At 55.8% G+C, this 20,387-nt stretch overlaps 7 protein-coding genes across 7 annotated transcripts; 2 read left to right on the plus strand and 5 right to left on the minus strand.

Annotated features, from left to right (window-relative positions):
* Window positions 1-40: 40 nt before the first annotated feature.
* IE81DRAFT_323484 (hypothetical protein) lies at window positions 41-1,247 on the minus strand. The gene is made up of 3 exons (XM_025513962.1): window positions 1,202-1,247; window positions 996-1,125; window positions 41-896 (listed from the first exon to the last, which is right to left on the minus strand). Exons 2-3 carry the CDS (start codon window positions 1,020-1,022, stop codon window positions 249-251), a joined length of 675 nt encoding a protein of 224 aa, XP_025369680.1. The 5' UTR covers window positions 1,023-1,125; window positions 1,202-1,247; the 3' UTR covers window positions 41-248.
* IE81DRAFT_125722 (hypothetical protein) lies at window positions 856-3,676 on the minus strand. The gene is made up of 8 exons (XM_025510220.1): window positions 3,264-3,676; window positions 3,044-3,192; window positions 2,971-2,984; window positions 2,817-2,896; window positions 1,771-2,721; window positions 1,458-1,686; window positions 996-1,393; window positions 856-896 (listed from the first exon to the last, which is right to left on the minus strand). Exons 1-7 carry the CDS (start codon window positions 3,409-3,411, stop codon window positions 1,177-1,179), a joined length of 1,788 nt encoding a protein of 595 aa, XP_025369681.1. The 5' UTR covers window positions 3,412-3,676; the 3' UTR covers window positions 856-896; window positions 996-1,176.
* On the minus strand, window positions 3,544-5,300 carry IE81DRAFT_323485 (hypothetical protein). Its single transcript, XM_025513963.1, has 6 exons — window positions 4,802-5,300; window positions 4,332-4,728; window positions 4,188-4,258; window positions 3,894-4,039; window positions 3,731-3,823; window positions 3,544-3,669 (listed from the first exon to the last, which is right to left on the minus strand). The coding sequence occupies exons 1-4, from the start codon at window positions 4,985-4,987 to the stop codon at window positions 4,013-4,015; spliced, it is 681 nt and encodes a 226-aa protein (XP_025369682.1). The 5' UTR covers window positions 4,988-5,300; the 3' UTR covers window positions 3,544-3,669; window positions 3,731-3,823; window positions 3,894-4,012.
* Window positions 5,301-5,597: 297 nt separating this feature from the next.
* Window positions 5,598-8,489, minus strand: IE81DRAFT_323486 (hypothetical protein). The gene is made up of 4 exons (XM_025513964.1): window positions 7,892-8,489; window positions 7,587-7,671; window positions 6,817-7,516; window positions 5,598-6,704 (listed from the first exon to the last, which is right to left on the minus strand). The coding sequence occupies exons 1-4, from the start codon at window positions 8,336-8,338 to the stop codon at window positions 5,882-5,884; spliced, it is 2,055 nt and encodes a 684-aa protein (XP_025369683.1). The 5' UTR covers window positions 8,339-8,489; the 3' UTR covers window positions 5,598-5,881.
* Window positions 8,490-9,203: 714 nt separating this feature from the next.
* On the plus strand, window positions 9,204-11,638 carry IE81DRAFT_347449 (hypothetical protein; the record flags this gene model as incomplete). The annotated part of the gene is made up of 4 exons (XM_025516147.1): window positions 9,204-10,989; window positions 11,077-11,122; window positions 11,209-11,481; window positions 11,581-11,638. 4 exons carry the CDS (start codon window positions 9,204-9,206, stop codon window positions 11,636-11,638), a joined length of 2,163 nt encoding a protein of 720 aa, XP_025369684.1.
* A 2,108-nt stretch (window positions 11,639-13,746) lies between these two features.
* On the plus strand, window positions 13,747-16,558 carry IE81DRAFT_341410 (hypothetical protein; the record flags this gene model as incomplete). The annotated part of the gene is made up of 3 exons (XM_025515650.1): window positions 13,747-14,077; window positions 14,252-14,425; window positions 14,503-16,558. 3 exons carry the CDS (start codon window positions 13,747-13,749, stop codon window positions 16,308-16,310), a joined length of 2,313 nt encoding a protein of 770 aa, XP_025369685.1. The 3' UTR covers window positions 16,311-16,558.
* Window positions 16,559-16,869: 311 nt separating this feature from the next.
* Window positions 16,870-20,379, minus strand: IE81DRAFT_341411 (hypothetical protein; the record flags this gene model as incomplete). The annotated part of the gene is made up of 7 exons (XM_025515651.1): window positions 19,981-20,379; window positions 18,903-19,901; window positions 18,668-18,834; window positions 17,984-18,595; window positions 17,677-17,908; window positions 17,111-17,608; window positions 16,870-16,982 (listed from the first exon to the last, which is right to left on the minus strand). The coding sequence occupies exons 1-7, from the start codon at window positions 20,120-20,122 to the stop codon at window positions 16,870-16,872; spliced, it is 2,763 nt and encodes a 920-aa protein (XP_025369686.1). The 5' UTR covers window positions 20,123-20,379.
* Window positions 20,380-20,387: the final 8 nt, after the last annotated feature.

The raw sequence follows: 20,387 nt of genomic DNA on the forward strand, positions 1-20,387 counted from the left end.
AACTCTGCACAATGTGCCATCACCCCAAGTGCATGTCACTCGATGAACACGCATGTATTTTTCGGACGCGAAGACGCCATACACACTCGTGCTGGGGTTTGTTTTGCGCTTTGTCTCGACTCTTTGATGAAGAGCCTCTCGAACACATATTTGAAAGATATCGCTGGTTGGGCACATGTGTGCCGCGGCCCTCAGATTCAGAGGCCTAGTAGATCGTCCTTTGTGTATTCAAAGTCGGGGAGTGTAGCTCACTCCATCTCGAAGGAACTTTCGTCTGAAACCTGAGCCTTTTGGCGTTTAGAGGGAGTTTGCTGGTCATCCCAGGCTTTGGGGTCGCAATTGCGCTTGTTAGCTTGCCCGCTGTGGTCGCCCGTGTCACTCTCCGAAGAGCTGTCGTCCTGGCTCGGCTCGAACGAGGGATCATCGTCCTCATCACTCAAATCGCGCGCCGTTCGCTTCCTTGCCGGGTCTCCGTACTCGCTACGTCGGACTTCGTCTCTGGGCCGGACAACTTTTCCCCGAATGAGGCCCTGGGCAAGATTCTTCTCCTCCACGCGTCCTTCAGCATCGGAGTGATGACCGGGATCCTTCCACAATTCTTGAAGCTCAGCGATGACCTCCTGTCGCTCGTCATCAGAACTCGAAAGCGCGTCTTGTAGGCAATTTAAATAGATCTGCACCTTGCGATGTCTCTTTTGGACGACTTGCGCTGCGCTGTTCACGAAGAGGCCTTGCTGTTCCGCGCCCCAAGCTTGGACCTCAGGCGAGAGGCGCAAAAGCCGGATCAGCGCGCTCCGACGAGTATGCTCCGTCGACATCAAAGCTTGCATGTGATGTAGCCATATTTTCAGGGTGTCAATGCGACCAATGCATTGAGCGCTCGTGAGACTGAACGGCTGCGACAAGGAGCGGGCAGAGAAGTGAAGATGAGCGGCCAGAAACGTGGACACCCTCATTCGAACAACGTCCTCAATTAGATGACTACGCCACCTCACCTCATTGTTGAACATGCCCCATACCATTTTGGCGCTGTCGAGGAACTGATGATCAAGACGCTTTCTTCCCCCATGTCCCGTGGAAGCCTCGCCCGCTGATTCTAACACCAACAACGCCGCCGACTCCTTCCTGGCATCGCTGTGGAAGGATGCTCGTCAGCCGGGGGCGTGACCGAAAGGATTAGAGCAACCTGCGCTTCACGCACTGTTGTTCGGTCAAGGACGCACACGCGTCGATAGAAGCCCTCAGCGCGACGGTCGCAAACTCCAATTTATCTTGCCTGACACCTTCAGCATGTTCTTGCACCGCTATTATTTCACCATTTTCCTTCACACTCAGCAGGGCGACAGCACCTTGCGATTTGAGGCTAAGCTCGACAGACGTGACCGCATTCGAGCTTGACAAAGAAGGGATGTTTTGAGAGGCAATCGAGGACATGCACTAATTTGATGGTCACTCACCGTGAATACTCTGGAGTCGTTGACTCCGAGTGAGCGTCCCTATTGCCTCCATTGCCTGAGTCAAATTCAGAACCTTGAATGACGCTGTCGAAGAAGTCATCAGGAAGTTCCAACCCCAAGTGCAGCGCTATCTTTAGATGTTCTGGAGTTGGGGGCACGCCCTTGCGATACAATAGGCCGACAGAATACGTGCAGCGACAAGCGAGAGTGTGCTTCAACACGATATCAGCTACAATCGTACAATCGCTTCTCTGTAAGCTAGGCTTCGGCTATACATGCGGCGAGCACCCGAAGACGTGAATCCTGGACTTACCGTAAACGCTCTTGGCAGGGACGAGGTTGAGCAGAACTTGTCCGGGGGTGATGGAAGATTCTGAAAGACGGCCATAGTCTCCTGGACTTCCTGAAGGCCCAATCATGGCAACGTCCTCGAAAGAAAGCCCGGTCGAAGTCACCTTGTAAGCCACCGGATTTTGCAGATCGGTGCTAGGCTTGCCCAGATTTTTGACAGGCGACTCAATTTTGACTGGTAGGGCTTTTGCGGTTTGTGCCCGGACATACCCAAAATTGGGTGACAGCTTGCAGTCCATGTCAACATCTTGTACATTGCCATCAGAGCGCCGAGCTAGGACACTTTTTGTCGCTGTACGAAAGAACAGATCATGAGCTCCATGTTCCATGATGTGACCGTAGCTTGGGTCCGAATCAACCTCGTCGAAACTGTCTTCGTCCGAGGATGCGTCTTCGTCCGAAGATTCGTCTTCGCTAGAGTAGTAGTCTTCTATCGGATGTCCTTCTGAATCTTCTTGCTGAGCGCTTGTGGCGTCCTCTGATGCTTCTTGGACTACAGGCAAGGCAGTTTGTGCCTGCGTCGAACACAGTTCGATGCGCTGGTGCCATAAGCCGCAAGAGCAGAGGTGATACTCATTCCCCTTTGATGAAATTGACAGAAATGCTTGGCTTCTGGCCCCAGTATCACGAGCGAGTGGCAGGGAAGAAGGGCATAATTCAATGGCTGCCACCCTTGATTCTTTTAGATCTTGACTTTTGGTCAGAGAAGTTACGGAATTGTGCTGCTCAGCTGCGAAAGAGGCGCTACGCTCCATCCGTGATCGTAAAGGGAGCGTGAGATGTGGCGTATCGGGAACACGTGCTGAAGAGCCGTATGTAAAGCGTGTTTCGTACGCAATGGCAGAGCGCGGTGAAATCGAAGACCTGCAGGTGCGGACACGTTCTGTTCCGCGATATCGCTGGATGGTCCAGCCTTGTGGCCCCAAATCAGCAACTGTGAAGTCTATTGGCTCGGCGTGGGACCACTTCAATTCGTCAACAAACCAGCTTCGCCGGATAATCTCTCACCGTAACACTGAGCCGCCTTGCATAGCACTTCGAAAGCTTCCGCTCGCCAAGGCGCCGAATTGCAATCGCTACAAAGACTTCTACGTCAGGGGCAGTCAAGGCACAAGTCAGTATTGCCAACGCGCTCTCTCTCGTAGCCGCTCTAAGAGCTCACTCCAGCAATTTGCCCTGCAAGAAGCGTATCGCAATCAGTACACGCACGCTGTGAGTCTCGCCCTGCGACTCACCTGATAGTCCTCTCGTAGCAGATGTGGTATCACCGATACCAACAGCTGGCGGCCAGCCTCCTCCCCGAGCTCCTCGAAGGCGTACTCTACTGGGAGCGCAGACCGCTGCAGAGCTCCAAAAAGAATCGCTTTGAGGCTATCGAGAGTGACTGACGAGCCGGAACCCAGCATAGTTGTCAAGACCGCGGACACAGAGCACAAGGAAGATGCACAGACATACCTTTGCGATAGCTCAGGCGACCTTTGATCCACTTCACAGGGTGGGAATCCTGTTGTGCCTCCCAGAATGTGGCGACGATAATCTGATGGGTTGCATCGACACCAGAAAAATCTTGCTCCAGCTGTTTGAACAAAATACCCAGTGTCATATCTGAAGGACAAGCTTTGAACTGCTCCACTAGCTCCTGGACGAGCTCGCTCAGGCTGAAGTAAAGTCCGCCTTTTGCATCGAGATTTATGAGAGTAAAGTAGGCCTCCCACGAACCCTTGTTAACATGACTTTGCAGTTTGTGTCGGGCCGCTCGCGGACTATGCTCGTATGTTTGCACAAGTGATAGCCTCAATCTGCAGATCAACGATGCCGCGAAGGCTCGTGTGATCGTGAGGATTCTTAGCTGCTGAAGCTCCTAAGAAGTTCGCGTACTTGTTAGCTTTCCCTACCTCAAAGGGTCGGACAGTCGCACATACCATCAACTTGGCAGCCTTGCTGTGTACGCGATGGAAGGGGCGCTTCCCTAGCATCACCAATTCACAGATCCACCTACTGAGTTGAGGAAGACTCTGGACAATCGCGGACGTTTGAGCGTCAGATTGACGCCCAAATTTGCCTCTACCTCTGGGCCAAACTCACTTCGGGACTGAATCCGTGCAATCGAGCAGCACGTATCAGCTCCTCATCACCCAACATGAGAACTGGGCCCAGCCAACCGCCCTCGCGTGTTGTCATGAACCGATCGGGCAGAATCTCCTTCAACCGATCAGAAATACGCTTGCTTGCTGTGTTCAAGCTCAGCGGCGTAAAGTGTTGGGGGTTTGATATGCAAATCGTTGAAGGACAGTCGGTGTTTGTGTGGGAGAGAAGCAGAAAGTCTCAGCGGTGCAGTGGGAGGTATGCTGAAACCAGCTGTCCCTTCACAAAACGCACGTTAAATCTCTGGTATGCATCTAAGAGATGCGACTTGTGAGAGGCGCGGTCGGAAGGCATGCACAAGTAGACTGGTCATGGGCCCAAGCAGTAACTGTCGGTGTCAGTCGATGCTTTTGCAAACCAGGGAGACTTTCTGCTTACGCTGGAGGACCTCCTGATCCCGTGGTTGTAGCGTCATGTGAGATGCATACAATCTGACTCCCTCTGAAAGAAGCGCCAGGACGGTTGCTGTGGGCACCGATTGGCCCCACCTGAGTGGAGAGTCCACGTAAGCATGTAACGACTCATCTATGGGAGCCGAGCTTCGCGCCACAACTTCTTGGACCAGAGCGCGCGACAGTACAGCTCCTCGATCCAGCAACTTCCTTATGAGCCAGGGGTCGAGCAACCTTGGTCTCTTGATGGATTCAAAGAACACGTCGCGCACGTCGTAGTGAGCCAATAGCCATTCTGCGCGAGAATCTTCTAGTCTGCCCATCTCGTTGAAGCGTCTGCTGACCATTACTATCCTGCTCGGATCATCTACCAAGGTCCAGATCTGGCAAAGAAAGGGGCAAGACGATCAGTCCGGAAGTGACTCGATGAGCGCTGAGCGTTGCGCTCGACCCCACCTGCAGCAAGATATCGTGAGGGAGGCCAGCGAGGCTAGGTTGAACTTTGAAGTGCCTGATGGCGGCCGCAGGGTGAGGGTCAACTGCTGTCTCTGCGGCGGCAAAGAGGTGAGAGAAGGTCCGAGCAGCGTCTGCCTCTATCGGCGTGGGCCCAACAGGACCCGACGTGGTCGCGGTCTCGGTCATGTCGAAGCCTTCGATCTCCTTTTGCTTTATAGGTGCATCTCTCGCTGCATCAGAAGCGTAGCGGTCTGACTTTAGCCGACGATACCTCTTGAATACATGTGCGAGCTTGGTGGAGTAATTTATGTTATGGTGGGCGATGCATCGAATATCAGAGCGAGCACGTCGAGCGATGTGTGTACCTTAGACTTTGCCACTCCTTCGCGAGGGCCAGCACTCTTGACTGATTGCGTTCTTTGCACTCCAGCTCTTGTGCATTCATTCGGCCGTAGGTAAAGCTTGCCTCTTACAAGAATTGTGTTCATCCCTATATGTATATACGACAAGGTCTGAAACAAAGTGTCGAGACTCGTAACTCATCTCGATGAGGTTGTGAGCCTTTCAGCCCACATACATCCGAACGCCTTACGCGCCGAGCAATCACTCACTACTGACTGGATCACGCATGTTGATGGGCGCACGGCCCGACTGATGGTCAAGTCACGTGAGCAGTGAACACCGTTCGGTCTTGGTAAGTCGAGCCAATCATCTTCACAAATGAATCTTGATGAGGACTGGCCAAAACCATCAGACTACGATAGGAGCAATCATCTGTCGCGCATGTGTTCTACAAGGTCGATGGTGTTTCATTGACAAGGCGCATCTGCAGTGTGAGTATCCGAAGTCATAAGAGGCGCTCCTGAAATCAGCGTCCAGATCATTCAGTCACGGATATAATTCCGTTGAGGTATCTCTTGGACAAGACAATGGAGTCCGAGTGCCGCGAACAGCCCCTTCAAAAAGCGCTCGTCGGCCAACAGGAAGACGCTCATCAACCTGTTTACTGAAGCGTTGATGCGCATTTATATGATACAGCAAGGTCTAGCAGGAACACCGAAGCACGCTTGCACTTCAGCTTCAGCCGTCCCACACTCCGCACCTACTCCAAGCCTGCATGCCCCCATTGACGCTGTCCAAGAAGATTTCCCTCCTGACTGCAAGTTTCCCCCACACGGACTGATTGCGCTGCAGAATCTTTATCCTCAGCTTCTCCGACTCCCGGACATTCTGTTCGGGATCGACAAAGGAGGGATTGATGGTGTCGTGAGATCGCTCGGGAACAGGTTTTGGTATTGATGATCGACCTGAGCCGGAGCTTGAGGGTGCTGCAGAGCTGAAAGGGGGTGGGCGAGACGGTTCGAACGACCGCATAAATGTGTACGTTCCCGATCGATGTATCTCGCAACAAGTCGGAGCGCTCCGAGGGCCGCTCGCGAAAGATGATGTTCCTTTCCTCTCGCTGCCATTCTCTCTCATTTGTCCCTCTGCACTCGCCGCTTGTGACACCTCATGTCCGGCTAAGACTGCACGAGACAATTCCGCCTCAAGCGCTTCCTTAGAGGGTCTCTCTTGATGATTCCCTGTGAACTCTTCTTGCAGCGCTTGCCGCAGGGTGGGACAGGAGAGCAAATACTTGATACCTCTAGACAAATTCAAAGAGCACTCTTTGCCTTGTCTCTTCGGCTTTCTGCAGCTGCCTTTGCCTCTTGAGCTTGAATCGCCTTGGTCTTGAGACGAGTCAAAGGTTGAAGATTTCAGTGCCCCTCGCAGTGAAAATGGGGCCAAGGCGAGAATGAGACTCGCGTGGGGACCAGAGATCCGGATCCTCTGCAGAGGCGACTTTTCAAGTGTCGATATCAGAGTCAGTACGCGCGGGACATAGGTAGTCACGGGTACGAATCTTGACGGGCACGAAAGCAATGGCAACCGGTTAGTCCAATGCTCGACGCGAGGAACCTCAACGACGATGAAGTGCATGATGTAATTCCGAAACGAAGGCAAGCCACACTCACATGTCTATCTCCCTACACCGCCTCAGAAGTCTCAATCTTGGCCAGAGCCTATCCTCGATCAAAGCGCTCCCAACGCAAATACTGACGTGAAGCGGCGAACAGCCGAAGAGCTTTCTATTGTCTTCCGAAGTCGCTCCTCCACCGACATCTGGTGCGCTATCTCTTCGCGCGCCTTTTCGCCTGCCCGGGTCCGGGCCACCGGAGTCGTTGGACGTGCTGTTGCTGGTGCTCGCGGCCGGGCGTAGTGGCAAGATGGAAGTTTCTGCAGTCTCTAGCGGCTCGTTCGGAAGATGAGCACGATGTCGATGGGCAGCTAGAGGGTCGGAAGAGAGCTCGGACGACAACCAACGAGGAGGAATAGCCTTTGCTCTTTCTCGAGCAGCCGACGCCTCCGCTCTAGCTTTCGCCTTTTGCACCTCATCGAGCTCTCCTTCTCCTTTCATTGTGGCTAGTCTTGGGCGTGAGATATCACTTCGGCCATCTTCGCTGGTTTGATGTTCGTTTTCAGAGTCACTTCCGGGTCTAGATGACTCGGACGAGGAGCTCTCTTCAGAGGTGAAGTCGATGCCTTCGCCCCAGGCCCACCCTGGCTGCATGCGCGGGATTGCGCTTCTCCTCCCGTCGGGCAGCCTAGGCCTCTTTCTAGGCACCTGAGAGGCATCTCGAAGTACTGTCCTTGATTCAGCATGCCATAGAGAGACTGCAAGGATCGGCTACAGTAAGGCTACCTGGCAATGAAGGGCGTGTATGCAAATAATGCGAGGACTCACGATGAGTGATTGTCTGACCACAGTAATGCAACAGGCGGAGCAGCTCCGTCTCCCAGCCTGTGGACGCGTGGGTCAAGCGGGATACCTGATAAGAAGGAAAGATCGGATGTGCGTGCCAAGCTCAGCAAAGAGCACGAGCGGTCAGGCTTCGGCTTTTCTGTGCCGTGAGCCCAGTGCCTTGGTGGCATCACCGCCTCAATCCCACCGCGTTGGCCGCTGGAGGCTCATCCAGTACTTGGCAAGCAATCACGAGATTGCAGCTTGTGAATGTGCACTGCCCTCGCCAACTTGGCAACTTCACTCACATCGTCCAGTCCTGAGAAGATAGCTCTGGAGATGCCCGCGCAAACAAAGGGCGGTCTGCCTTCGTTCAGCTTTCTGAACCAGGTTCTAAAATCCCTTACGTGCCTGTGCAGCAGGAGCACCTCGTATCTGACCTTGAGAGCTTGGAAGTGTAGCAGCTTGCAAGTGCAAGACAGTGCCTGCAGTGTTCGAACGGTGGTGGGATCGCGGGAGTGAGCTGCATGGGTGTAGTAAGAGAGGACTTGCAGTAGGAGTTCGGGGGGAAGACGGGGCAGCTGGCGGAGGTGTGAGTCTGGCAGGTCGGGACATGATGAGGATGGAGATGATACCGATGTTTGGGCGCCTCGAAGATGGAGATGCTCGGGACCGTTTCTCAAGCCTGTATTGGGAGCAGCGCTCCTATCAGAGATGGTGGATGGCTGCAGAGGCAACGGTTGCCTGTCGGGCATGATTCTGCCTCGAGAAAGCAGACCTAGCTAAAAGTGTCAGCACTCAGGGTGCGGTGCTTCTGACCGCGCCCAAAGTGTGAATGTTCCTGCGACAGATCGTCAGCCTGATACAGGGTGTGGGTCGTTGTCGGTGGCCAAAGAAGCCTCGTCGAGAGAGTATTAAGTTTTACAAATTAAGCTGTCGTCCACCTACGACTGTCGCTGATGAAAGCTTCGCGTGCACCCCGAACCTCACGCAACGCCGGCTGAGGCTGCATGTGGAGGCGCATGGAAACGTGCATTCACGACTAACGCGTGCGGACCAGCAGGCAATCCCGCAGCTGCAGCAGGACATAGGGCGTGGATGGTGGAGCGAAGGAAAGCGCCTCCATCCAACCGCTGACTCGTCCTTGACAAAGGACTCATCGCCGTCCTCGTCTTCTGCATGTTGCCTCGCACTTCCTAGCTACCGCTGCCCACAGCCATCGAGACAACCGAGAGTCGCTAGGCTTCATCCTCCCACCGAGCTCGCTGTGCTGCTGTACAGATGCTGTAGCTCCGGGACCAACCTGCTTCTTCTACCTCTCCTCTCATGACACGACCCGACCCGAAAATTCATTTGGTTCTACTTTGGTGCCTCCAGTAATCCAGCTGCTGACATTACAAGATACCATCTGACACACACATACTCCGCAAAGATTGGAATTCCAGGCGCCGCATGGCTCATACACTTCTGCGATGCTCACTGGCGAGGCACCCGTCTGCTTCAGCCTGGGTTTCAACATGCCTTCCTCCAGAGTTCTCGTTGCGTGATCGCCTACGTCGCCGGCTTTCCTGTTTCGCTCATCTCTCGACCCCTCAATCGCCGGGAGGCATGCTTAAAGCTATGCCGTCATCCAACTCCAGCCAGCAATTGCGTCTCGGAGGATTCTCTCCTGCTTTCAGGCCCAGCGGCAGGCACAGACCCGGTCTGGTGCCCGTTGCTTCTCACTCTTCCCAATCACAATCCATCTATGAATCTCAAAGCCAGGCTTTTGGAGGTCCAGTGGGGTCTCAGTACCGAGCATACACTCAGTCTCAGGCCGACGCGCAGTCATTCGAAGAGTCAGAAGAACGAGGAGAAGGATCTCAACCTAAGCGCAAGTCTCGAGCTACCCCTCGGCCAAAAGAGAACAGACCTTTGTCCGCTCTGGCCAGAGGAGCAGGAGGCAAGGGCATAGAGGACTTGATAGCCTCGCCCAAAGGCTCTCCCTCGAAGCGCATCCTGGGTCCCAGTTTAAGAATCATGATTCTGGAAGACAAGCTCTCGTCTGAGGAGGTAGAAGAGCTGCAAAACCTTGTCCGCACTTTGGGCGCCGTAGTGGCGAGAGCAGACCTGGCTAATTTGGTGCTCAGTGAGGTCAAAGCTCCAGCTAGAGTGAAGAGGGCTATTGGTGCAGACTTGCAAGAGCGGGAAGTCCCGGTGGTGCACAAAGATTGGCTTCTTGCTTGCAAAGTGCAGAGGATACAGCTGCCCTTTGATGACTTTAGGGTTTGGCCAAAGAAAGCGACATCGCGCTCTGTCTCTCCAGCCAATGCTACAAATGCAGATTCCTTGGAAAGCAAGCCGGCGAGGAAGAGGAAGAAGACGGCTGATCCCGAGCCAGATCTGGCAGGCGCCACTGCGACGAGCGAAACGCAAGAATCTAGGACTGAGTCTGAGTCTGATTCGGTCGACATGGCCAGCACTCCGAGTCGAGGTCGAGGAATACCCTGCAGGACAGCCTCGGCCGGCGAGACAAGTGAGGCAGCCTCCAACAGCCCGAACGCCGTCTCGACGCCCGAGAATTCTAAAAAAGGCTCTCCCGCTGAGAAAGCTTTGGGCAAGCGCAAGGAGTTGGAGTCAGCAGGTGGCCAAGCCGGCGATGATCAAACAACCACTGGTGCAGAGTGGGATGAAGCAGTCCCAGAATGGACCAATCACCCTTACGCTTGCTTCAGACCCACACCTCTGAAGTCGGTGCACAATCAGCGACTGGTCGATGAACTCGAAGTAATTCGAACCAGTCGCAATTTGACGTCCACCGCTTCGATCCAAGACCAGCACAACTCGGCAGCTTATGCTCGAGCAATCAGCTCCATCAAAGCGTATCCTCATGACCTGGCACAGAATGTCAGGGCGGCCAAGGACCTCAAGGGTGTTGGGGCGAAGATATACAAATTGGTCCAGCAATTCTACGAGCTGGGCTACATCGCAGAGGCGCAAAGCATCAAAGAAGACAAGAGCTTTGCCATCATGAGGAGCTTCATGGACTTCTATCAGGTGGGACCGACGAGAGCTCGAACAGCTTACCAAGCAGGCGCGAGGACACTGGAAGATCTCTGCGCAGGTGGGGGATCTTACACCGAAAAGATCGGAAGGGAAGAGTGTTTGAGGGTACTTCCCGATCTGGTACAGCGCATGAATAGGAGCGAAGTGGAAAGGATCGCGGAAACCATTAGCAAGGAGTTCGAAGAGGTCTTGCCACGGGTTGAGTACACAATCGCTGGTAGCTACCGGAGAGGCAAGCCTACCAGCTCGGACGTGGACCTAATCATTACCGACACGTCGGACGATGGAAAGGAGATGTTGAGCAACCCCAACACTCAGCTCTCGATGCTGAATCACGTTCTCGATAATTTGAAGCGCAAGGGTGAGCTGCTCAGACAGAGGGAGAGCACTCAGACTGCGTCCCGGGGATCGCAGGGAGCTGACAGCGCTTCCCTTTCCACATCATAAGCATATTTGACTCACATAGTAGGTGCACCTTCGCGCGACGTAAAAATGTAAGCGTCGCCTGAAAGTTCGGGTGGCACCGCTAGCTTTTGATCTGACGCTGCGTCTGCTTGGCCCGTTCGTACGCATCCAATAGCGGAGACATCAAAGCGCCCAAGATTCAGATCGCCGAAATAGTGGTGCTCCCGACGTCTTCGACCGGCGAACGACCGATTCATCGAAGAGTCGACGTGATGCTAACAAATCCTCAAGTGTACGGAGCGACGATTGTGGGTTGGACAGGAAGCACCATGTTTGAGAGGGACATCCGAAGACAGGCCAAGGATCTAGGGTTCAAATTCCATTCGCATGGCCTGGTGAGGGTGGAGAATGAGAAGGTGGCCCTCAGTACGCCTACAGAGCAGGACGTGTAAGTCGCGAAGACGTTGTACTGGCGCTCTGGCAGTCACTGCCGGCTTTTCACAGGGCTGTCTAGACTGACTCGCCCATCACTTCGACGCTACGACAGCTTCGATTTGCTCAAGCTGCCCTTTATGCCTCCTCACTTGCGCAACTGCGATGCGTAGCTCCGTCACCCACGTCCTGGTTGGTCGTGTCAAGGCACCTGGCCCTTTGTAATTGTCTCTGTCTTCCCCCTGACATCCCAGGGACATTGCCCCACTGCTCACGAAGAGGATGGACCCTTGATGCGTCGATCAAGGGTATCGTGTTCTCGCTCATCATCGGTATCAAGTCAGCCCGCTTCGTTCTTTTCTCGCAGCCCGCTTCGTTCTTTTCTCGATTTGCAGACCCATCGCCTCGAACGAGCCACGAGGTCCTGGCTTTTACCATCGGCTTACTTGTCATTCCAATTTCGCATACAAATGGTTTCGCGAGACTCTGACTGTTGGAGTTTGCCGCTGCCCAGCAACAGCAGCTCGGACTACGGAGCGTATGCAACGCTTGATGCTTGCAGTAGTCCAGGAACGTCTCGATCCATGCTGCACGAGGCGCCGCATGGCTCAGAATCGCATGGACCAGCTGATTTATTTTGGGATGGGGAACTCCTCAGCGCTGGGCCAGTCAGAATCTATAGCTTGTTCGAAGCGCATGCTCACATGCTCATCAGGGTTTGTACAGGGAAACTATGAATATTCGGGCGGACCACTGAAGCAGAGACCGATCCCTGCATGACTCGCAAGCATATCCACGATTGCACGACTCACAATCTTGAATTATCCCAAAGCATGCTGCATGCATGATGCATGCATGCTGTATGCATGCATGCTGCAGGCCTGGACTTCAAAAGTTTGCATGATTAAGCTGCATCAGCAGCATCGCGCGTCTGCTCGTGGCCAGCGGCCGCGGGGTGGCTTCACTAGGCCCACATCAGCGCGCACGCGGCGCGGCACAGCACGGCACGGCACACGCGCGGCTTCGCGCCATTTCTTGTTCAGCCACATCGCACCTCCTCACCTCTGCGGATGCAGGGAGAGGCAGACTGGCGCTTCGCGCCTTTCTTCTCCTCTGCCTCTTTTGTCAAAGGGTAATGGGCGATCGGACTCGGAACTCCCTAAGCCAGTCACAAGTCCGTCGGCAGCACAAACATTCACGATTCGCTCTTGCAAGAGCCAAGTGACTTGAAGATTGCAGGTACGATCCCGTACGACGCTGTGGCTTGACTACACGCACAAGTTGACCGCTGCAAAGTCATGCCAACAACGAATTGGTCCAGCCAGCCAGCCCACGCAGCATTCTCATGTCGCTCCCAAGCCACACTTTGCCTCTATTCTCCTCCTGGCAGATGTGAATGCGTACAAGGCACGTAATTGTCGGAATACTGCGTTCTTGAAGGGAAATACGTTGACAGGATCGAATCAACGCTCCCCGCAGCGCTCTGCGCGCAAACCTTCACTCCGCCACTTCCAAGTCCTGTAGTACCTTTGCAACCAACTCGATACACGCGCGACTCGGGCCCATTCCTGCCAAGCGCGGTCCTTTCGCCCCTTCCGACCTGCCTGCCACATCTGATCTTTTCTCAAAGCCAGTCAGACTCTTGCCGTCTCTCTTCTGCTCTCTCTGCCTAGCGCCGGTCTTCGCTTCGCTACATTCGAGGTCACGGCTTCTCTCTAAGTGCTTTTTTCACGACTGCTCAAATCAAGCGCTGCAAACCGTGCCTCACTTTGCCACCGTTCGCATCAGCGTATGACGGCACCATAACCCGTCCAGACTCCGACTGCATTCGCGATCCAGGCGCTTCAGCCCGTCTTGCGGTGCAACTCGTGGAGAAGCAGCATTTCGAGGTCCTTGTCGAGTCCGCATCACAGCGTCGGGACTCATCTTGACAGCCTTCAGGCCGATTCGTGGTCCGGCGCGTCGCTGTCTCGACACACACGACCTCACTACGAACGCGCTCGTGATCAGGGAACACCCAACCCGACTGCGCTTCCATCTCGCTCGTTACGCGACGCACCTTGCCCTGACTTGCTCAACAGCGCACAAAGAGTACGGGTCGTTGTCAACCGCCAATTACTCCGCCATCAGCTCAGAGCTCCGACAGCACGCGCAGGACTAAGATCGAACGACTTTGATCATCTTGAAATGAATCCTCACCGACATATCTAGTCTCACAATCACCACAAGTCCTCATCTGATACGGAATCCAGGGGGCTCTCCCACGACATCCAGCATCACGATGGACACATCTTCGGCAGGCCCATCGCAGCTGCGTCGACCAACCTGCTCTCCTCACTCAACACCAAAGATGGTAACCGCGCCGCACCTGCCCGCTGATGACGGTCGCGACGCAGATGCTTCGAGGTCTGAGGAGCCATCAGTGTCCACGTCACATAATGGCACACCCGCACCGTGGGTGTTCGATCAGCAGCCAGCGGCATCGGAGAGAGGCTGCACGTTTTCACCACAGGGCGAGCTATTGATAGGTGGCTTGGGCATTGACGGTCGGAACACGAGAACAGGAGAATCCGGCTGGGCATCACTAGCGCACACGCCTCGCCATGCGTTCGGTGGGTGGGCCAAAGGAGACTGTAGACAGGGAGCGGATGGCGCCTCTGTGCCGTGCAATGGCTCCAGCGCAGGCTTCACCACGTGTTCACCGCGTCCTTCGTGTGTAGCCTCTAGCGTGGACCGCGCTGGGCCATGCGGGTCGACTTCCTTGCGACCAGGTCGACCGTTCACAGGTGTATGGAAGCGCATGCAGTCTGCTGCTTACCTGGGCAAGCATCCGCCTGTGGACGAAGAGAGCGTCAGCGTCAGCGGCGAAGCATCATTCTCACATTCGAAGCATGCTTCAAGGCCATCTGTCTTGGTGGAGGATATCGTAGAAGGCCGCACGTGTCAACCGATTTCGCTGTGTAAGTTACTTATATTACGCATTGCAGCTGCGACCGGTGGACCTCGACTCACCCCTTGTCGCGCTCCTGCCGTCCAGCCGACTTTCGCAAGTTCTTGGTCCGACGACGCAGAGAGGAGGCGCAGTCGTCCGCTCCGCTCAGCTATGAAGCGGATTTCTCCATGCTTGGCGGCGGGCTTGCGGAGGAGAAGAAGCACTCGACTTCCTCCGCGATAGTGGGCCCTGACACGACGTTTGTCTTCGACGACTCCATAGCAGGCAAATCGAATTCGACGCGACGCACAACGCTTCCACCCTCATCTTCGCATGGCACGGATGCCTCCTTCAGCAGTGCCAAAGAACCAGAGATATCGGGCTACGTGAGACACTCTCTGGCCGCTCGGCACGTACACAGCAAGTCCACTGGTGACGCTCTCGACGCTCTGGACTTTGTTGTTGCCGTCGACCGCTACGCGACTACCTTTGCTAGGTTGAGCTCTAGTCAGCGTGAGCTCGCTCCAGCCTGTGAAGCAAGAACATTCCCACCTTGTGGCAATGCGGCGAGCGAGAATGTGGAGGAGGACCAGCGAGGGGCATGTGTTCCGGAGGATCAACCCCTTCGGAAGCGCTTGAATCTCATCACCTCCACGTACATAGGGGGCAAGCGCAGCTCCGCCTATGATGCAGCACCCAAGCTGGCATGGATGCGCGACACGGGCTTATTGTCCGAGACGGCTCTTGCACAGGCGATCGACTGCGCTTCACGCACAACTCATCCCGATGCCATTCTACCTCTGGCTCGCGCAGTCCAGGCGCACTTGGATTCGCACGTTCTTCCGAGCTTCCTGGACTCAGCTTCTCACAACCTTTCTCGCAACACCAAGTGGGGTCGGCTGGTCACTGGAATTGCGTGCACCATCATCGCTTTGCTGCTGTCCGTCCTGCTAATCATCGAGCCCAGTCCTCTGTCGCCTCATTACGCCACGGACAGGGAGAGAGCGCATCTTTCGAGATGGTGGCGCTTTCTTACGCTGCCGCTTTGGGCTGCAGGCATCGGCTCCACCCTGGCAGCATACACCGGTGTCTGCGTCTGGTTGAGCCTCCGAGGCAACCATGAACCCGAGAAGGTCTTGACGGAGGAGGCCAAAGCGGATCGACCAGCTCACATCATCGCTGCTAGCATCAATGGCGATCACGAGAAGAGTCGTCACGAGGAGGCGCCGGCGCAGGAGTGGGAGGAAGCAGAGGGGCACACCGCGACTCCTCAAGGTTGGCTTATGGCACCCGAGCTTAAGGCGCTTCTTCTGCGGTGTGTCGGCCGCCATCCTTCGAAAACGTCAACCGACGCCGACAAGGTCAAGGCGAGGGCCTTGCTCCCTCGCGTATCTTCCGACCTCGCCTCATCAGGGCTGCCGACTGAGCCTTCGCCTATCTATTTGCCAGGCTCGCCCGAGGGTCCCACAGCCCCCCTGGCCGAGCCGCGTAGTCTTTCTGTGATGGCGCGTTCCCCTTCCACGGAGCTTGGTTCGTCGCCAACGGCACTTTCTCGGTCGTTTCGATTACCCGGCACGCAAGTGTCTGTCGGATTCCAGAACGCGCGCACGGCTTTTGCCGCTCCCTCCTCTCTGCCTCCCACATCCTCCAACAATCGCATCTCGACTTCGACTATAGTGCAGATGCCTGACGACAAGCACCCTTCCACTGTGCCCGCCTTGCGATCGTCGCCTAGCAACCCGATGCAAAAGGCCGTCGCGGCGCTTCAACAGTGGACAGGCTTTGCGATCAACACCAAACCGGTGCTTGACGAGAGGGTTAGAAAGATCCATCAGAGAGCCGCGATCAATGCGCTTGCGCTTTGCACCGCTTTGACGCTAGTCGCCATCATCATCGTTCTTGCCCTTCCTTGATTCGTCCTTCTACATCCCCGATACGGCTTGTATGCGTTTCCCTTGTGGATTGCGAGATCCTTTCCCGCAGCCTCCACTGCTGTCTTCTCCCTGTTCGGGTTCTTGGTCCCGTCCTTCATCTACATTGTCACGCACCACGGATCCTCAACTGCTCGAGAGAATTCGCATCACTGTTCTCACGCCGCGTTCTGTATTTTCACCCACCCGTCACGCATTGGCGAATCAATGGTCATCGCTTTCCCAACTTGTCTGGTCCCAGAATCGTTCGTCCGCTCAAGTCCCCCTCTCGGCGTGCTCCCACTTGACTGAGCGGCTTTTGCGAGATCTTGACTGCATACAATTATAACTACGTGGGTGGGGAAAAACGTGTACAAAAGTGAAGGCGGCGGGCGGTCTGAAGGCCGTAAAGCGGCGAGCGCGCCCAGAAGCGCGACGACAAGTAAAGACGCAAAGAAAGACGTGCTTCGTCGTCGGAGCGAAAGTACTTGTACAGGCGAAGATGAGAAGAAATTCGAGGCCTGTTCAATAGTTGCGAGGACGCTTGACCAACCGGGGATCTTCATAGGGCGGCCTTGGCGAGGGATCGAGATAAGGTCGATAAGGCGGTTGCTCGTTGGTCAAAGTCGAGCGCGGCTCGTTGGCCAAAGGATCCAGCGATTGAGAGTGCTGAGGCTGAGACAGGCTCTGAGGTCTCGCCGAGGCACTCGAGTGCGATCTAGACAATCCTGCGTCCCCGTAAGACGCCCCCTGGCTCCTGGACAAGCCTTGCCCTGCCGAAGATCGACCCGCCAGTGGCGTACCGTTTGTCTCGCCCATCGCCTCGGTCTCGTACGCACGGCGCTGGTATTCTCGCGGCGGCATCGAGGCGGGAGGAGCCGCAGTGACAACACGGTCTCGCCGCGCCTCCTCTTCGTGGTGGCGACCACGATCGCCGTTGTGCGCCCTGTATGATTCTCCGCTTACGTCTTTGTAGATCGGCGGCTCGACCTGACGAGTGCGAGCGCGAGGCGATTCCGTTATGTATCCGCCGCTGGTTCTCGCCGGTCGCGCCTCGCTGCCGGGGTGATGAGAGCCGGAGAGATGAGGTGAAGGATGCACGTCGCGAGGAACGACCCGTGCCTGGGCTGTGGCAGATGCAGAAAGAGCGTCCAATCTGGCAGTGGAGTCGTCCTGCGACTGGGCGAGGTATGTGATCCACTTGGCAGCGTTATCCGACTGAATCTCCAATTGCTCCACTCTGGCCTTGAGAGCCTCATTGTGCGCTACTAGGTCCTTGTTGAGGTTCGACAGGCGCATGACTTCAAATAATGGCGCATGTCAGACGAGTGCTGGCAGCATGCAGCCCATCGAATACCTTCACACTTACCGTGGTGGTCCACGTTTCTCCTTGCTTCACCCAGGATCTCGTCGCGGAGCGCTGCTCGCATCTGATCAAAAAGACCTGGAGGAAGTTGCTTCATGGGTGGCCCTGCTGTTGCATCTGTGATAGGCGCTCTTGACGAGCTAGGAGCAGCCTGATAGCCGCCAGTGGCCGAGGCACGGGAGTGATCAGGAACCGTCGAAAGCGGTACGCTGGGACGCGTGAAGTTTTGGCTAGGCTACAAATTGTAGGACGAAGACGTGCAAGGACATGTCAGCTTGTTTCTTGCAGAATGTGTGATAGAAGTACTCACATCCGAGACATGCTTGTAGGGCTTCATGTCGCCCCGTGCAGTACTGCTCTCGGGATGGCCGTGCGGTCGTGCCAGACGACTCAAACCCTCGGGAGGCGGCCCGTAAAACGATCTTGCACGCGGGTCGATGTCCGGAGGTACATGGCGCTCCGCGGCAGCCTCCGGATCTCGACGACCTGGAGTATAATCTCGCACTGAGCTAGACCTCGAAGGTTGAGCGGCGAGGGATCGTTCTGCTCCGACAGGCTGCTGAGCACTTCCCTCGTATCCCCTGCCAGGCGGAGGAACATTCCAAGTAGAGGCGTACCTAGGGGCACGTCGTTCGCCGCTCGGCGTAGCGCTCTGGACATTTCCATTTCCAGGTCCACGCCGAGCATCCGCAAATCGTGGGCTCGAGCTGTCGGCTAGATGTTGTTCCTCGCGGGCAAAGGTGGTCGACATGAGGGCCGGCGATTGCACTGCAGGCGCAAAGACCTGCCGCGGCCCCTGCCCATCACCTCTGTCCTCCAGCAGCCCTTGATGTCCCTTAGAAGCAGACGGCTGCGCACGACTGCCTTGCACGATTCCCATAGCCCGCCTTTGCCGCTCCACGCCGTAGACCCCTTGATGCACCTGGTGAAAAGCTCATCACATGATCAACAGGGGCAGGGTGCAAGACAACCTTGAAACCATGAAGCAACGCACCTTGACAAATTCGCTGACGAGAGCTGGCTTGCTCTTTGTCGATGTGATCCTGTAGTGGATGCACCAGTCTATCCACTCGGAATACAGCTCGGTAACACTACGAGCCATGTCTTCCTCGTCACTCGCATCCAGATTGTGTTTCTCAATCAGACTCAAGAACTTGTCAACTGCAAGATCAGCAAGAGGAGCTGAGTATCCTTGCGCCTGGTGGATTGATCGAGTACTTGCCACTCACCTTCGGCTGGCTCAAGGTCCCGCGCATCATCTACGTAAGGATACGACTGGCCAGGTACAGCCTGGATGTTGAGTGGAGTCTGTTCCCTAGAGCCAGGGGTACGCGGGCGGTAGTGCCTCGGTGGAGAAAGGGCTCTGGTAAGCCGCGGCTGACCCCCATCTGCTGCCTTGCCATACTTGGTAGGCACTTCGCTCGTCCATTCTCCCTCGGGTGCCTCGCGTCGGTCATTGTGGGATGCACTTCCACGGAGCTCAGCACTCTCCGTCCGGAGAGATTCGGGATCCCTCTGGTCTCGCTCTCGCGAACCCCGTCCCTCTGCTGTGCTCCGAGAATTGCCACCATGCTTTGTCTGATAAGTCTCTGGCGAGGTCTCACCGCCCGGCGGCCGTTCCCATGAGCGCTGCCGAGGACTACCATGCGAGCCCTCTTGCTTGTTTTCGTCGAGCTGACGATCGGCAAGCGCATCTCGCTGTGACTCGTACGGGGGGGTCCCACGTTGGGCATTGGGGTGACTCTGAGGCAGACCCTGTGCCAAGGGAGCCTCGACCGAGCTCACGGAAGCGTCGGATGCGGCTTGAGAGCGATGCGAGGGAGACTGAGCGTCGCTCCCACGTCGATGGTCGTCTTCTGGAGGGTGCGCATTCAGTCTGCCATGATGCTGCGAGTCCAAAGTTTGCTGTTCCTGCTCTCGCGCAGAGCTAGGTGTGTCTCGTGCCGTTCGACGTCGTACTTCGCCCCCAGACTGCTCGGCTCTCCTTTGTCCAGCCTGTCGTCTGGCAACGGCTTCGGAGCGATCGAACTCAGAAGTCTCGGTGCTGGCAGCGGATTCGCCTTTAGCTTTAGCGGAAGGCCTTGGGCGAGCTCGCGCATCTGAACTTGATACACCTGGAGAGGCGTGCTCCGCACTGTCACCTTCGCGCAAGGACGAAGCCGATGCGGCACGTTCGCCTGCCGATCCCCCTGCAGTTCCGGTGTCGTGAGCCTTGTCCGGTGATTGACCTGGTAGCGTGAGGCGATGTGAAAATTTCAGCAGTCCACCTTAGATCGGGACACCCTAGTTGTCTGATTGGAGGCTCACCTTGCCGATTATCCGAGCGCTCTATCGCTCTGTAAGCTAGCTCTGCTGAATCCTCGACTTGCCATGAGGCAGTTGATGGAGTCGCATCTCGTGAGCCGAGCTGCGACTCTCGGTCACCGGCGCTGCCTCGAGGTGTCTCCATCTTTGCTGATTCCGGCACGCAGATGAGGTCGTGTTGTTGTCGGACAGCTTGCCTGAGACTCCCTCGAGGCTCAGGTCGCAAGACTCGGTAGGTGCTTGACAGCTGAAAAGCGTCTCTTTCAAGGCGGTCGCGTTGAATCGTGAACGGCGGTCAGGATGATGCGATGGTCGGGTATATGAAGGTGCGCTCTTCGGAGAGAGATGGCGGAACAACGAAGTCTATGGACGAGCGTCGCAATGGCGAGGTCGCAATTGGTCTTGGGGGG

Source organism: Ceraceosorus guamensis (genome assembly GCF_003144195.1).
Source record: "Ceraceosorus guamensis strain MCA 4658 unplaced genomic scaffold IE81scaffold_29, whole genome shotgun sequence".
Lineage (NCBI taxonomy): Eukaryota > Fungi > Basidiomycota > Exobasidiomycetes > Ceraceosorales > Ceraceosoraceae > Ceraceosorus > Ceraceosorus guamensis.

What these genes read in the sequence shown, in the direction of transcription:
- IE81DRAFT_323486 (XM_025513964.1), bottom strand. Translation starts at nt 8,338, where the DNA reads ATGCCCGACAGGCAACCGTTGCCTCTGCAGCCATCCACCATCTCTGAT. An exon ending in TCTTCTCAGGACTGGACGAT is followed by an intron (nt 7,672 to 7,891) that starts GTGAGTGAAGTT and finishes CCTTCTTATCAG; the next exon opens with GTATCCCGCTTGACCCACGC. An exon ending in TGGTCAGACAATCACTCATC is followed by an intron (nt 7,517 to 7,586) that starts GTGAGTCCTCGC and finishes CGATCCTTGCAG; the next exon opens with TCTCTCTATGGCATGCTGAA.
- IE81DRAFT_323485 (XM_025513963.1), bottom strand. Translation starts at nt 4,987, where the DNA reads ATGACCGAGACCGCGACCACGTCGGGTCCTGTTGGGCCCACGCCGATA. An exon ending in CTCACGATATCTTGCTGCAG is followed by an intron (nt 4,729 to 4,801) that starts GTGGGGTCGAGC and finishes TTTCTTTGCCAG; the next exon opens with ATCTGGACCTTGGTAGATGA. An exon ending in GGATCAGGAGGTCCTCCAGC is followed by an intron (nt 4,259 to 4,331) that starts GTAAGCAGAAAG and finishes GCCCATGACCAG; the next exon opens with TCTACTTGTGCATGCCTTCC.
- IE81DRAFT_125722 (XM_025510220.1), bottom strand. Translation starts at nt 3,411, where the DNA reads ATGACACTGGGTATTTTGTTCAAACAGCTGGAGCAAGATTTTTCTGGT. An exon ending in CAAGGCGGCTCAGTGTTACG is followed by an intron (nt 2,722 to 2,816) that starts GTGAGAGATTAT and finishes TGGGGCCACAAG; the next exon opens with GCTGGACCATCCAGCGATAT. An exon ending in ACGACTCCAGAGTATTCACG is followed by an intron (nt 1,394 to 1,457) that starts GTGAGTGACCAT and finishes TTCTTTGTCAAG; the next exon opens with CTCGAATGCGGTCACGTCTG.
- IE81DRAFT_323484 (XM_025513962.1), bottom strand. Translation starts at nt 1,022, where the DNA reads ATGGTATGGGGCATGTTCAACAATGAG. An exon ending in GGGGCATGTTCAACAATGAG is followed by an intron (nt 897 to 995) that starts GTGAGGTGGCGT and finishes TCCTTGTCGCAG; the next exon opens with CCGTTCAGTCTCACGAGCGC.